The sequence below is a fragment of the Archocentrus centrarchus genome, chromosome 3, assembly GCF_007364275.1.
Source record: "Archocentrus centrarchus isolate MPI-CPG fArcCen1 chromosome 3, fArcCen1, whole genome shotgun sequence".
Lineage (NCBI taxonomy): Eukaryota > Metazoa > Chordata > Actinopteri > Cichliformes > Cichlidae > Archocentrus > Archocentrus centrarchus.
In genome coordinates, this window is record NC_044348.1 from 13,216,763 (window position 1) to 13,230,514 (window position 13,752).

Consider the following 13,752-nt stretch of genomic DNA (forward strand, 5'->3'; position numbering starts at 1 on the left):
AAAGATTAAATAAGGGCTTGGGTGCTGTGTCACTGAATGATGTTTTCAATAATAATTCATGTGAAGAAAAAAAAATCCATGCAGTAAATTGATGTCTTGCATGAACAGTAACTTCCTCTGGATCATTTTCACACTATTAAGATGAATGAAAGCTTCACCTTTTCTATTCATGCAATGAGCCCTACTAATGTGAGGCAAAAATGCCACACATTAGTAGGTATTTTTATCCAGTGTGAAACTGTGAGATTCATCTAAACACTTCAGATTCTTACAAAGGAGTAGTAACATGCAGTAACAGACCTATAAATTGTAATTACTCATTAACTAAAGGTGCTGCATCGCTGTTCCAGATTGATGTCTGCTTACTGTTTCCTTAATGAGCGTAATCTGTGTGCAGTGGAAAAACTATATCTACAGGATACTGGTAAACTCAAAGTTTCCCTTTCTTTTCCATAACCACAGATGGTTAGAAGCTCTGCAATAAACTGGGGATCTCTCCATGGAGTATCCCGCCTCCCACCCTGTGACTGCAGCCCTCTGCTCTCCTCCACCCTGATGATGAGCCATGTAGTATAAAGTAAATATATCTATGAACTGTTCTGTTCTGTAGGATACACGTCAACTAATTCTTACTAATTGGAGAGCCCCCGCACCCCCAAAACATTCACATTGGGTGTGTGATATTATGTCATTCCTCCAGCTTGAAGCAATAAGAAGTACAGTCCAAAATCCAGCAGAAAAGTTTCATAGGATATGGCAACCTTTCTTGGTATACTACGACAAAATATTCGATGCAAACTCCTTGAAGTAGAATTAACTTGCCCTCATCTCTGCCCTGTTTTCTCCTTTTTTTTTTTCTTTCTCCTCCTCCAAACTTTTCTGTTATCTGTCTGTCCTTTTAGTAATTCTTTAGACACTACCTTGTAGTGGATATGGGGAAGGTAAGACTCTGTTAGAAGAGGTTCAGTTAGAAGATAATGAAGCCCCTGTTTGATAAAAGAACATATGCTGTATTGCTGTTTTGTTGTTCTCTACAATCAAAACAATAAAACCAATTTTGAAATAAAAATAAAATTAAAAAAAAGTTCTTTGCTAAGTTGCCTGTTATGCGTAGACACAACACTGGTTCATCCCTTGAGTTAGAGGTTTTTTTTAATGCTTGAAGCATAAATAGATTTTAGTATTAAGTGGCTTAACAAACAACCAAATAACAAACAAAAAAACATTCCTCTGAAATGGTCATGTACAAAGACTGGACTAAAGATGAGTGAAAAAGCAGCCAGTGTTCAAAGAAAAACTGAAAAACCTTCAGAAAGCCTGAAGACTATTGCTCTAGACCACTTGCACGTTGAGACATTTGGTGTGGTCAACCGTTGCTCTATAAACATGCTGAACTGCACAGAACTGATTTCACAAACAAACGTTTCTCAACATTGCCTGGTAGAGTTGCATGTAAAAATGCAAATTTTTCGGAATCATACATTTAAAGTGGATGGATCAGACATACTCATGTCCAAAAAACTCTTCTGAATTACCTCTTTCACATTGCATATACTTACAGCCATTAGATCAATTGTCGACATAAACTCACCAATAAGGCAGCACAAAGTTATAGAGGAAACAAGCTAAAATTAGGCAAAAAAAATAAAACACCAGCAGTGGCACAATTTGGATTCGGTGATTCCAGTGACTCATGAATTCTTTGGGCCTTCATCTAACACTTCATCTCATAAAAGTGCTGAAAGTGAAAGTTTAAAGGTCAAAAGAAAATGACTGCAGTCTATTGAAAGCAGATGAGTGGTTCTCAGTAGTTAAGTACTACAATTAATCCTTTGTACCCAAATAAGTCATGCATTTAAAGCTATAGATGAGTTCATTGTAGAGCTGAAACAGGCATTGAGAGAATGTGCCATTTATACTACTTCTACATCTTTTTTCTTTTGCTCTCACAGTCTGACTCTTTTAACACTTAGACATTTTCCCATGTTGCTAAATTATCTGCACTTCCGATGTGAATACCTGTACATCATATTTGGAAACACCCACTGCCTGATGTCTACAGCTATGTTAGGAGTTAATTTGCATATCCTCTTTCTGCTTTACGTAGAAACAGTGTGGTCATTGCCTGGGCTTTCTCACCAAGGCTGACACATAACAGGAATGCACAGGGGCAGACAGTCAGGCAGACAGTCAGGCAGGGGCAGGCAGCGCTACAGAACATATCACAAAAAAGGAAGTTAGTCTAGAGGCCACTAAAAAAGATATCAAAAACAGCAAATAATTTGTTGAAGGTGGATATGGCCAGGTTAGATGTCACAGAGACGTTTCATGGCATTTCATTTCCTGGACACCTGCACACTCAAGAGTCCTTGGAATATGCTGTCAAGTTTCCATTTAGGGATACGGATATCCTCATCGTGTCTTACCCAAAGTCAGGTAAGAAGCAATAACAAGCTGAGATGAATACACACACATAGCACATAATGCAACTAACCACACGAGCATGTTAAGTAACTCATGTATAACTCTGCAGACATGGGGAAATCTTTTGAACTGAGTCAGACATTTAAATAATGACTTCAAACTTTGCTTTTTTTTTTTTTTTAATTTTAATATGATTGCATTTAATCCAAGCCAGGTCATGGATGTTTCTCTCTAATTCCTCTAAACAGGCACCACATGGATGCAGGAAATTGTGACTCTCATACACACCAGAGGGGACCCAGGTTTGTCCCAGACTGTTGAAAACTGGAAACGAGCTCCCTGGCTGGAGCATTATTACAGCTCTGCTCTGCTGGAGGCCTCATCTGCCACAGTTCGAGTCATCACTACACACCTGCCTCATCACCTGCTGAGACCCACCCTCCAGAACTCCAAAGCCAAGGTCATTAAAATGAAAATTTTAATTAATAAATTTGTGCTCACTGGTGTGGTTAAGTGGAGGAGTAAAAAACCTGAAAAATACACAGTGTGCCAAAATGTGCTATTTTCATCCCACACAGTTTAATGGAGGCTATTACCTGTTCACCTCAGCCTGGCCTGTTATCCGTGCGATCCTTTGGATAGTAGCTTCCTGCACCAAACTAGCCTAATTTTCCAGTGTTGCATAAATGATTCCTGCTGCTTTGTTGTGTTCTGATCCTCACGGAAAGATGCTCAAATTTCTGCAACTCTTACGATGGCAGATACTCTCCATGTTAAATCAATCTTTTACTGTGCTTACCATTTGGAGCTGATAGGCCCCAAATTAATCCCTCTTTTATGCTTATCATGTACATATTAATTTATTGAAGTGGAAGTGTAATGTGGAGGTGGAGATGGACCATGGGAAAATGAACTGGTCTGGCCAATATAAACTGATTTCAACTCAATATTGATATCTGATATTGGTGCACACAGTAAGTTGACTAGTAAGTAATATAAAATCTCCATATTGAGCTGCATCTCAGTAATTATGTTTTAACCATTTCAAGAGCGATGGCATACTGACAAAGTTTATTTGGTGCCATGAATTCAACTGTTGTGAACCTTTAGCATTTTCAGTTGTTGCTGCCATTGTCAGAAATCTGCTAATTCTACTTTATGTTAAACAATTCTGATAGTGAAGGGGAGACAGCTTATCTCTCAGTGGACTGTAAGGTGCTGGACGTGTTTGGATCCCACCTTCAACCTGGAGTGTCGGCCAGAACACTACTTTAGGGCTAGGATGATAACTGCTGACTGATGTGACTATCTAGTTGACTTCACTCATAGAAGGCAGCAATCAGGGAGACAGAAGTGCAGCTTCACATATGGGCTTTATTAGTTAGCCCTGGTTCTTACAAGGTGCAGACTTAGCTCTGAGTACACTGTGGTGAAGATCCACATCTATACATGAAGGTGTGTGTGTATGTGTGGTTCTGCGACACAGAGAAATAAATAATAAGTATAACTCAACACAATTAGCTGTACCAATAAACATCCAATAATACAGTATGAACTATATGTTTGTTACTCCGGGACTAACATAGCTACACAAGCAGCACACAGCTAACTCAGACTGCATAGCACAAGAGATAGCCTCCATTGGCTTAGCTTATACTGATCACACTACTAACAAGCTTAACTTTTAAACAGAGGAATATAACCATCTCTAATAACATGTACTTACTTCGGTCATAAACGCACAATTCTCTTATGAACAAAAACTGGCTAAATGGCACAGAACATCCCCAGCTCACATTTGTCTGAGCTAATGTTCGCCTGGTGTAAAAATGCGAGACTACTTCAAGGAACACAGGACTGTGGGAAATCTCAACTCTCCACACACTAGTAACAACTAAATATGAAGACATAAAATATGGGGCCTTTTGTACAGCCGCCCCCAAATGTATGTAGTACATTTGCTCCAAAAAAATCAACAACATCAAACCAACTCAGGAGGAATGTCCTTCATCAGCTGGGAGAGCTGGCAGGATCACCAGACGGGCCACAGGTCGGGTAAGAGTTCTGTCCTTTACTCTCACATCGGCAGACCTAATATGTCCATCAGGGCTGGGGTGAACCTTGGTGATGCGACCTATGGGCCAGTAAGCCCGAGGCAGCTACGGGTCGACGATCATCGCCACAGAGTTCTTGGTGATGTCCTTTGTAGAGGTCTGCCACTTCTGGTGGGTCTGCAGACCAGGTAGGTAGAGTCGGATGAAGCAGGCCCAGAAGTGGTCCGCAAGGACCTGGGAATGCCTCCACCTTCGGCGACTCAGGATCTCATCCTTTGGATAGACCACTTCAGGCAGTGATCCATCAGGCCGCCCCATCAGGAGGCAGTTAGGGGTCACTGGATCTGGGTCACTGACATCCGAAGGCACATAGCCTAGCGGCTTAGAGTTTAGGATCTCTTCCACCTCTATCAAGACAGTACGAAGGACCTCTTCTTGCAGGGGTTGAGCTCCAACGGTGGCGTACAGTGCTGTCTTCACCGACCGGTGAAAGTGAGGCGCAGCTGGGGGATTGAACAGGAAAGGGATCTTGAGTAGAGCCAGGAGTGTCTGCAGGTCTAGAGTCACGGACGTGAAGGCTTCCCATAGTTCCCCTTCTCCCCCTTTGAAGTTAGTACCTTGATCTGAGTAGAGCTCAGCTGGGGTACCTCTGCGGGAGATGAACCTTCGGAGGGCCATTAGGAAGGAGTCAGTGTCAATAGAGGTCTGGACATCCAGATGTATGGCTCTGACAGTGAGGCACTTGAATATTATGCCCCATCTCTTCTCCACCCTGCGTCCCAGTTTTACCTCAAATGGGCCAAAACAGTCCACTCCTGTGGAGTAGAAGACAGGTTTATATAGGCGGAGGCGAGCAGCAGGAAGGTCCGCCATTCTTGGATCAGTGGTTTGGGATCGCCACCTACGACACTCTACACAGGTTCTCTGGAAACGACGTACAGCTTCTCGGGATCTTAGGATCCAATAGGAGCGCCGGATTTCTGCAAAAACTTGCTCGGGCCTTGGATGCCGCAGACGACTGTCAAAGTCCTAAATGAGAAGGTGAGTGACTGGGTGAGAGGGATCAAGAACCAGGGGGTGTGAGCTGACATAGGCTAAATCTTCTGAGCGGCAGAGGCAGCCACCCACTCTGATTACTCCACTGCTCTCATCAAACTCAGGAGCCAGGGTCAGGAGGCGACTACTGCGAGGGATGGGTTTCCCAGCTTTTAGCTGGCTGTATTCTTCGGGGAAGCTGTCTTGTTGGGCTCTCTTGAGAACCAGGGTTTCAGCTTGTCAGTAGGTATCAGTGGGTGAACAGCCAACTTGATCAGCCGCCCCATGAAGCTCCTGGACTGCAGCCTCCAACATTTCTTTTCAGGAGCTGTACTGGACAGGAGAGGTTTCTGGAGCAACACTGGATACACCGCAGAAAACACCTTTGCGCAGTTTACTTGGTTCAGGGGGTTCATTCTGGATACTGGCTGGATTAGCTGGCCTCTGATCTTGGTCCAAGAGGAGGAAAGAAGGTCCCTGGCTCCACCGATTGGGTTGACAGAGCTCTGTCAACCCAGAGCTCTATCTGGTGATATCGTCGGTAGGATTCTGGGTGGAGTCTACGTATCGCCAGGTATGCTGGTATGTCAGTTCTTGAATCTCCGCTACACGGGTGCCGACAAACACCTTGAAACGGCATGACTCGGAGTGTAGCCAGGTTAGTACTGTGGTGGAGTCGGACAACAATACTGTCTTATCAATCTTCAAAGTAAGCTCATTCTCTAACAGTTTGGACAACTGGGCTCTGGTGAGGGCGGCACAGAGCTCTAATCGAGGTATGGAGTGCAGGCGCCGGGGAGCAACTCGGGATCTGGCCATTATGAATGCTAGATGGGAGCTTCCATCCCCTTCCACCATCCTCAGGTAGGCCACCGTGCCGTATGCTTGTTCTGACGCATCACAAAATATGTGAACTTCTCCCCTTACTGGAGTTTGAGTGTTCTTTGGTTGGTAGGGGCGAGGAAGGCGTACCTCGGGCAGGAACTGCAGCTCTTCCTCCCAGGATTTCCACTGCCGAAGTAGCTGAGGGGGCAGTTGGGGGTCATCCCAGCCTCTATGCTTGTCCCAGTGACGGCGTACTAGCATCTTTGCTCTGGTTGTGTAAGGTAAGATAAAACCCAGGGGGTCATATTGGCTTGCCAGGGTCTTGTAGATGTTACGCATGGTAGGTATACCATAGTGGATGGGCCTGTGCTTGTAGCCTAGAGTGTCATCAGTGAAGAGCCAACTAAGGCCTAGGGTGGATTCAGGGCTGTCTGTGGTATCTTGCGTGAGCCAGAGTTCTGCACTAGTGGACCTGAGGTCTTCTGGGAGATGGCTTATGGCACTAGGCTCATTGCTGGCCCACTGGCGGAGTGTGAAACCAGCAGGTGACAGGTGGGCTATTAACTTGTCCACTAGGTCTCTAGCCTCAGTAGGGGTAGGCAAGCTCTGGAGGAAATTATCCACATAGAAGCACCTCTCAACAGAGAACTGTAGCTGCTCATCAGGTGGCCTGTGGTCTCTGGTGTGGTGCTGCAGGGTGGACGTGGCACAACATGGGCTGCATGTAGTGCCCAAGGGGAGGACACGCCATTCGTAACCTGCAGCAGACTGGTTTTGGTGCAGGTCACGCCAAATGAAGCGCAGGAGTGAGCGATCTTCAGGAAGGAGTTGGACCTGGTGAAACATGCTCTTTATGTCTCCACTGACAGCAACTGCATGCTCGTGGAAGCGAAGAAGAACTCCGAGCAAGGATGGTCCCAAGGTGGGGCCAGGCAAGAGGTATTCATTCAAGTTCTGACCTCTGTAGGGGAATGAGCAGTTAAACACGATGCTTGTTATTGTGAGTAACTAAATGGTGGGGAATGTACCATGTCTCATCGCCCTGGTTCACCTCGGAGGGGGAGAGCTTAACCACAGAACCTGCTTGGACTAGCTTTTCTATCTCCGTGCAGTAGATCTTTGCCTGCTCTGGGTCTCTCTGGAGCCTTCTCTCTACACTGCGTAGACTTGGTAGTACAGACTCAGGGGTAGCTTGAAGGCGAGGCATGTCTTTGCGGCGTAGCAGGGGGGTTGCATAACGGAGTATGCCTGCAACTTCTATGCGGACAGTCTTTGATTCTAGTAGGCTGATGGCTAGGTGATCTTCCTTTGAGCAAGTTACTATTTTGTCCATCTTAATTGGAATAATGTCAGCCTGTCAGAGTCTCTCTGCACTTCTCATGAGTTCACTCACCAGAGGTGGGGTAGACGTGAACAGACACTGCTGGGGTCGGGACACCTGGCTGATGACACTGGAAGGGCCTTGTAATGTCCAACCCAACCTAGTGTGGATGGCAGCAGGGCCTCCTGGAGGGCCAAGCTGGACGGGCTCAGTAGGAGTGATAAGGTGAGGGTGGTCACTGCCTATGAGAAGCAGCTGCTTGACTTTCTTAAATTACTTGAGTGGGAGCCCCTGTAAGTGCCTATACTTCTTCTGGAGAGAGTCTATAGGGTAAGTGTGATCTGCAAGATCGATGGCAGTGGCTGTAAAGGCATTGGTTATTCTGTACTGGGTTCTTGGTTTACCTCTGGGAGAGATGGCAAAGGATACAACAGAGCCAGGGAGGGTTTGGATATCCTGGCGTATGGTGCATAGGGCGAGAGTTTCTGGCGTCCCCTGGAGGCCAAGTGTGGGAACAGCAGCAGGGAGGAGCATGGTCCTCTCTGAACCATAGTCTAATACTGCATAGGTGTCTATGGTTTGGCCACTATGATGGAGATGGACAGAGACAACTTTGAGCAGGACTCTGCCGCCCTCTGTTGGTCAGTCGAGGTATAAAACACCCGTTGGCTCCCCACTCTGGCGTGGTGTTGCTTGTGCCAGTGCTGAATCCTGACCAGGGCGTACATTGATCTCATGCAGGACTTGTAGGTGGCGACCCTGACACAGGTTGCAGGGCTTCTTTAGGTTGCATTGAGCGGCTTGATGGGAACGGGCACAGCGCCAACATCGTTTGTTAGACTTAATCCAGTCCCTCAGCTGGTCCTTGTTAAGCTTGAGGATAGCAGAGTACTGACTTAGGTGGTGGTCTCAATTGTCACAGAAGGCGCAATAAGGTGCCACTTTAGCTTGGGCAGATGAGCTCTGGGGGGTCTTGGCCTTACCCTCAGCTCCATGGAGGACTGTGACGGAACATTTTGTTGGCCGGGTATCTGGTTTGGCTCCATTTGCTTAGCTTATACTGATCACACTACTAACAAGCTTAACTTATAAACAGAGGAATATAACCATCTCTAATAACATGTACTTACTTCGGTCATAAACGCACACTTCTCTTATGAACAAAAACTCGCTAAATGGCACAGAACATCCCCAGCTCGCATCTGTCTGATCTAATATCAGCCTGGTGTAAAAATGCGAGACTACTTCAAGGAACACAGGACTGTGGGAATTCTCAACTCTCCACACACTAGTAACAGCTAAATATGAAGACAAAAACTATGGGGCCTTTTGTACAGATAGTGCCCACAAGAGCTGAAAGTACAAACCTCTTAAAGTTGTTGCAGAGTTTCTGTAATGTTTTGCATTTGACTGCAGTGTTTTTAGCATTGCTGAAACTTTTTTCCAAATACCAATGTCACCTCACAGATCATCTACGTAAGCAGAAACCCCAAAGATGTGGTCGTGTCCTTTTACCACTTCCACAAAATGGCCAACTTCCTCCCTAAGCCTCAGTCATTTCCAGAGTTTTTAACTCGATTCCTGGAGAGCACAGGTGAGGTGCCACGAGGACAAAGGATGACTGTTTGTTTTATTACCATGCAGCTAAAAGTTAAAATCTGATCAGATGCACAGTACTTGTTTGTTTCAGTGCCCTTCGGCTCCTGGTTTGACCACATCAAAGGCTGGACCAGTCAGATTAACAGTAATCTGCTTCACGTCACCTATGAAGAAATGTCACTGGTAAACAAGAATGATTTCATCACAGCCAAGCACACCATTTCTTGTAAAATGATCATTTATCTTGTTCCCCAATCACAAAGGCGGAGGCAGGTCTTCAAAGTAGAAGTAGTTCATTTACAGTAATTTCTTCATATTTATTTAGAGTTTTAAGGAAGTGGCTCGTGTCACTAAAATGATGACACATAGATTTAAATGTGTGAAGACTTTAATTGCACTCTTCTTCCTGCTGCTAGGACCTGCATGGTACCATAAAGAGAATAAGCTCTTTCCTGCAGTGCCCCCTGGTGGAGGACGAGGTCAACAGCTGTGTGAAACACTCCAGCTTCAGCAACATGAAGGACAGCAAGATGATCAACTACACTCTCGTCCCTAACGAGATAATGGACCACAGCAAGGGCTGCTTCATGAGAAAAGGCAAGCTCTGCTGAGAGTGTTAATGTGATAAAAACAGTAGCTGCAAAAATGGAACTTAATAATAATCTGCAATTTACTGACAGAATACTGGTAACTTTTAATACAGCGGTTTGCAGGATGTGGTTGGGACCTTCAAGGGGGTTGAAATAATCTGGATTTGAGAGCTCTCAAAAAAAAAAAGGAAAGGGAGGAAAATTGGTTTTCGCCTCGGTTTTGCTCTTTGCATCATTTCATCTTCACTATAAAAATCCTCAAATTAAGTAATGAGAAAAAGAAAATCAGTTTGATTTAGTCGCACCGTTCACAGTTCAACACTAAAAGGACTGATTTCCTTTGAACTGAATATTAAAGTGGTTTGGATATATTAAAAAACATTAGTAACCCTAACCACAGCCTGTTCACAATGCTGCCATCTAGCAGGTGACACAGAGGTATCACCTACTAGATGCCAGCAAGTATTTTTCTCCAGGCTGTGAAACTACTGGATTAATCTGTAATGATTAAATGATGCATTTAATAATTTTCTGAATTGGCCTTTTCTTTTTGTCAGTACCATAAAATGATGAGGCGATTCTGTTATTCAGTCTTGTGTTGCATAAAGGTGAAATTGAATCTTGAATCTTTAATGTAGAAAACAGTCAAACTATAACTAAGAACCTTTTTATATTTTAGTCATGTAATTTATTCTATATAATTTTTTTTTAATCTGGTATTTGGCCAAAATTTAAAAATCATTCTGGCTTCACTCTCTCTTTCCTTCCTGCAATACAGGTAAAGTTGGAGACTGGAAAAACACGTTCACAGAGGAGGAGAATAAACAATTTGAAAGCGTCTTTACCTCAAAGATGCAGAACTGCCCTTTAGAGTTTGTATGGGAGTAGTGGGGCAAAGAGGAGACGTGAATTAAAGAAGCCCCACAGAAGTACTGAAAAACAGACTATGAATGGATTCCTTTCAGACAATTTTTTAAATAACTTTATTTGTACAATTTTGATTTAACATATACAAAAATGCGATGAATACAATCAGCATATTTACAGAACTTAAACAGAGCAACCCCAAATTCAGACTCTCCGAGAGAGAATGAAACCCAAGTAGAAAGGAAGAAACCAGAAGAAACAGAAAGTTAATGAGATACGTAAATGTGTATACATATGTAGCTGTAATTAAACAGAGAAAGAAAAGGGGAAGGGGCAGGAACCTCCATAGTGCATAGGTATAGGTGTGGCCAACCACTAAATTAGTCAAGACAACTAAATCATCTTAGAAAAGTTTCTATAGCTTTATGAAATGTTTGTATTTTTTACAAACTCAGTAAACGAAGACCAGATCTCTGTGAATTTTTCATGGCATCTCATTTTGCTGTACCTAATTTTTTCTAGCTGCAGCATGGATAGCATCTCTTTAATCCAACTTTCAAAAGTAGTGGGTTTATTAGACTTCCACTGGAGAAGAATGAGTCTGTGAGCCATTAAAGAGGTAAAAGCTGTCACTTTAGTTTGTGCTTTAGTGACTCTAATTTTTGAAGGGAAAATCCCAAAGACCCCCACATGGGGAGGAGGTGTTAGCGTTCTCCTGCACATCTGAGAAATGACCCTGAAGATGTTTACCCAGAAACTGTTTAAGAGTTGACAGTTCCAAAACATACGGCCTAAAGTAGCTTGGTCTGCATGGCATCTTGGACACGCTGGGTTCACGTTGGAGTATATCCTAGAGAGTTTATCATCAGAATAGTGTAGACGGTGCAGAACCTTGAACTGTATTAGGCACTATCTAATGCAGATGGAGAAAGCGTGAATACTGTCTAAACAGCGCCGCCAGTAATCTTCTGGTAGGCTCTCATCCAGATCCTGTTCCCAGGCTATTCTTGTGTTCTCCCAATGCGACGGGTTGATACTCTGAGTTATAGCATATATTTTTGCAATATTTTTCTTTGCATAGGGGTTTAATGCAAGTATCTCATCCACTGCATTTTTTAGGGGGGGGGGGGGTGCTTACTGACAAAACTTCTAAGTTGTAGAAATCTAAAAAAGTGAGATTTTGGGATATCATAGCATTTGTGGAACTTATCAAAGGGCATGAGCTGTCAAACAAATCTTTGAGAAAGACCACACCTTTTTTATGCTAATGTTGGAATGCTACATCATTTTTGGAAGGCTGGAAAAGATGGTTGTTTACTAGGGGTGAAAAAAGACTTAGCTGTTTAAGATGAAAATGCCTCCCAAACTGGTACTATATTTTCAGAGAGTGTCGTACAACAGAATTGAATATTGGGGGGGGGGGGGGGGGGGGGGGGGGGGGGGGTGTTGGCCTGCAGGTATTGATGAACTCAGTAATGATATAAGGGGGATTGCTGAATTACTGTCAACTTCCATACTAGCCCATAGGGGGCCTTGGTTTGTCTTCCAGAGGGTTGTCCAAAACATGATTTTGCTGATGTTTGCAGCCCAATAGTAATGAATGGAACTAGGCAGGCCTAAGCCCCCTGTTGCTTTTGGCTCCTCCAGAAACCTCTTTTTCATTCGTGGGACAGATTTGTTCCATATGTATGAATAAACTAGTTTGTCGATTTCACTGAATACAGACCTGGGTAGAAATTAAGGGATCATTTGGAAAAAATACAGAAAACGAGGCAATACTGTCATTTTAATTGTATTTACCTTTCCAACCAGGGAGGTGGGCAAAAGAGACCATCTGTTCAGATCCTGTTTTGTTTTTTCCAGTGCAGTTTTAAAGTTGTGCTTATAAAGATCTGTGTAAGAACGTGTGATTTTAACTCCCAGGTAGGTAAGTCAGTTCTTCTGCCTGAGTAAAGGGAAAGGAGCTAAAGTCCGTTGACAATGCTAAGTTATTGATGGGGAAAAGAGTACTTTTAGAGAAGGTTAATTTGTAGCCTTGAGTCATAGAATGGGGTAATTTCTTTTCTTGAAGGATTTCTTCAAACAGTTTTTCAAGAATAGGAGCGAGTTTGGAGATAAATGTCTTATCAAATTCTACAGGTAGTCCATCAGGACCAGGTGTTTTTCCATTTTGCATCGTATTAATAGCTTGTATTATTTCTTCATTTGATATTTTGGTATCTAAGTATGCTTGGTCTGTTGGGTTCACTTTAGGTATGTTTAACTGTTCAAAAGAAGATTCAATCTCCAAAAGATTAGCTGGGCCCTGTGATTTGTATAGATTAGTATAAAACTCTCTACATTCTCTAATAATTTTAATCCTTTATGTTTGAATTACAGTATGTATTAACCCTTCACTTGTTTTGTAGAAATATCACTGCAATGCTTTCTTTAATTGTTCTGTGCATGTGACACCTGTTTTTGAGGAATTAATAAATGATTAAAGATCAACTCTTTTATACTTGACCATTAATGCTCCATGTGAGTTTTGTTTCTTTGCTTCAAAACAAGTGGTACTTCATACTTGAAGCTAAGAAACTGACAGTTATGTAAGCCCCACAACAAAGAGCAGAGGGGGAAGAACAGGTGACAGGTTTTAATATAAAGCTCTTTGTCCACAGGCCTGAGCTGTCCTTGCATGTCCTTTCACTTCAAACACCTAAAGAATAGTACCTGTTCCCCTCGAGTCTTAATGCTCTGAAGTGCTTTAATGCCATTGTACTGAGTGTGTGTCAGTGTGCATAGGGGTGAGCATATATCGCGGTGTACTGGACAAAATGTGCTCTTTGACTGCAACAGTGAACTCTGATAACTGAGGCGCTCGAGGTAAAGGTTGAAAATAGAGATATAGAGATAGTCCTCAGAGGCTCTGACTGGGGGAGGGGGGGCACTCACAGGAAAAAATAAATTCTGTGAGGAAAGAGCTGAGTGATAAAGCTAAAGTCTATAATTGCAGGTACATTTTTGGCCTGCTTTTGTTCAAAATGATTTATTTCGC

General features: G+C 43.3%; 1 protein-coding gene across 1 annotated transcript; it reads left to right on the plus strand.

The window, feature by feature from the left end:
* The first annotated feature begins 2,297 nt into the window (after positions 1 to 2,297).
* On the plus strand, positions 2,298 to 11,178 carry sult5a1 (sulfotransferase family 5A, member 1). Its single transcript, XM_030726196.1, has 6 exons — positions 2,298 to 2,436; positions 2,673 to 2,884; positions 9,127 to 9,253; positions 9,350 to 9,441; positions 9,675 to 9,855; positions 10,627 to 11,178. The coding sequence occupies exons 1-6, from the start codon at positions 2,298 to 2,300 to the stop codon at positions 10,734 to 10,736; spliced, it is 861 nt and encodes a 286-aa protein (XP_030582056.1). The 3' UTR covers positions 10,737 to 11,178.
* Positions 11,179 to 13,752: the final 2,574 nt, after the last annotated feature.

What these genes read in the sequence shown, in the direction of transcription:
- sult5a1 (XM_030726196.1), top strand. Translation starts at nt 2,298, where the DNA reads ATGGCCAGGTTAGATGTCACAGAGACGTTTCATGGCATTTCATTTCCT. An exon ending in TCCAGAACTCCAAAGCCAAG is followed by an intron (nt 2,885 to 9,126) that starts GTCATTAAAATG and finishes GTCACCTCACAG; the next exon opens with ATCATCTACGTAAGCAGAAA. An exon ending in TCGATTCCTGGAGAGCACAG is followed by an intron (nt 9,254 to 9,349) that starts GTGAGGTGCCAC and finishes TGTTTGTTTCAG; the next exon opens with TGCCCTTCGGCTCCTGGTTT.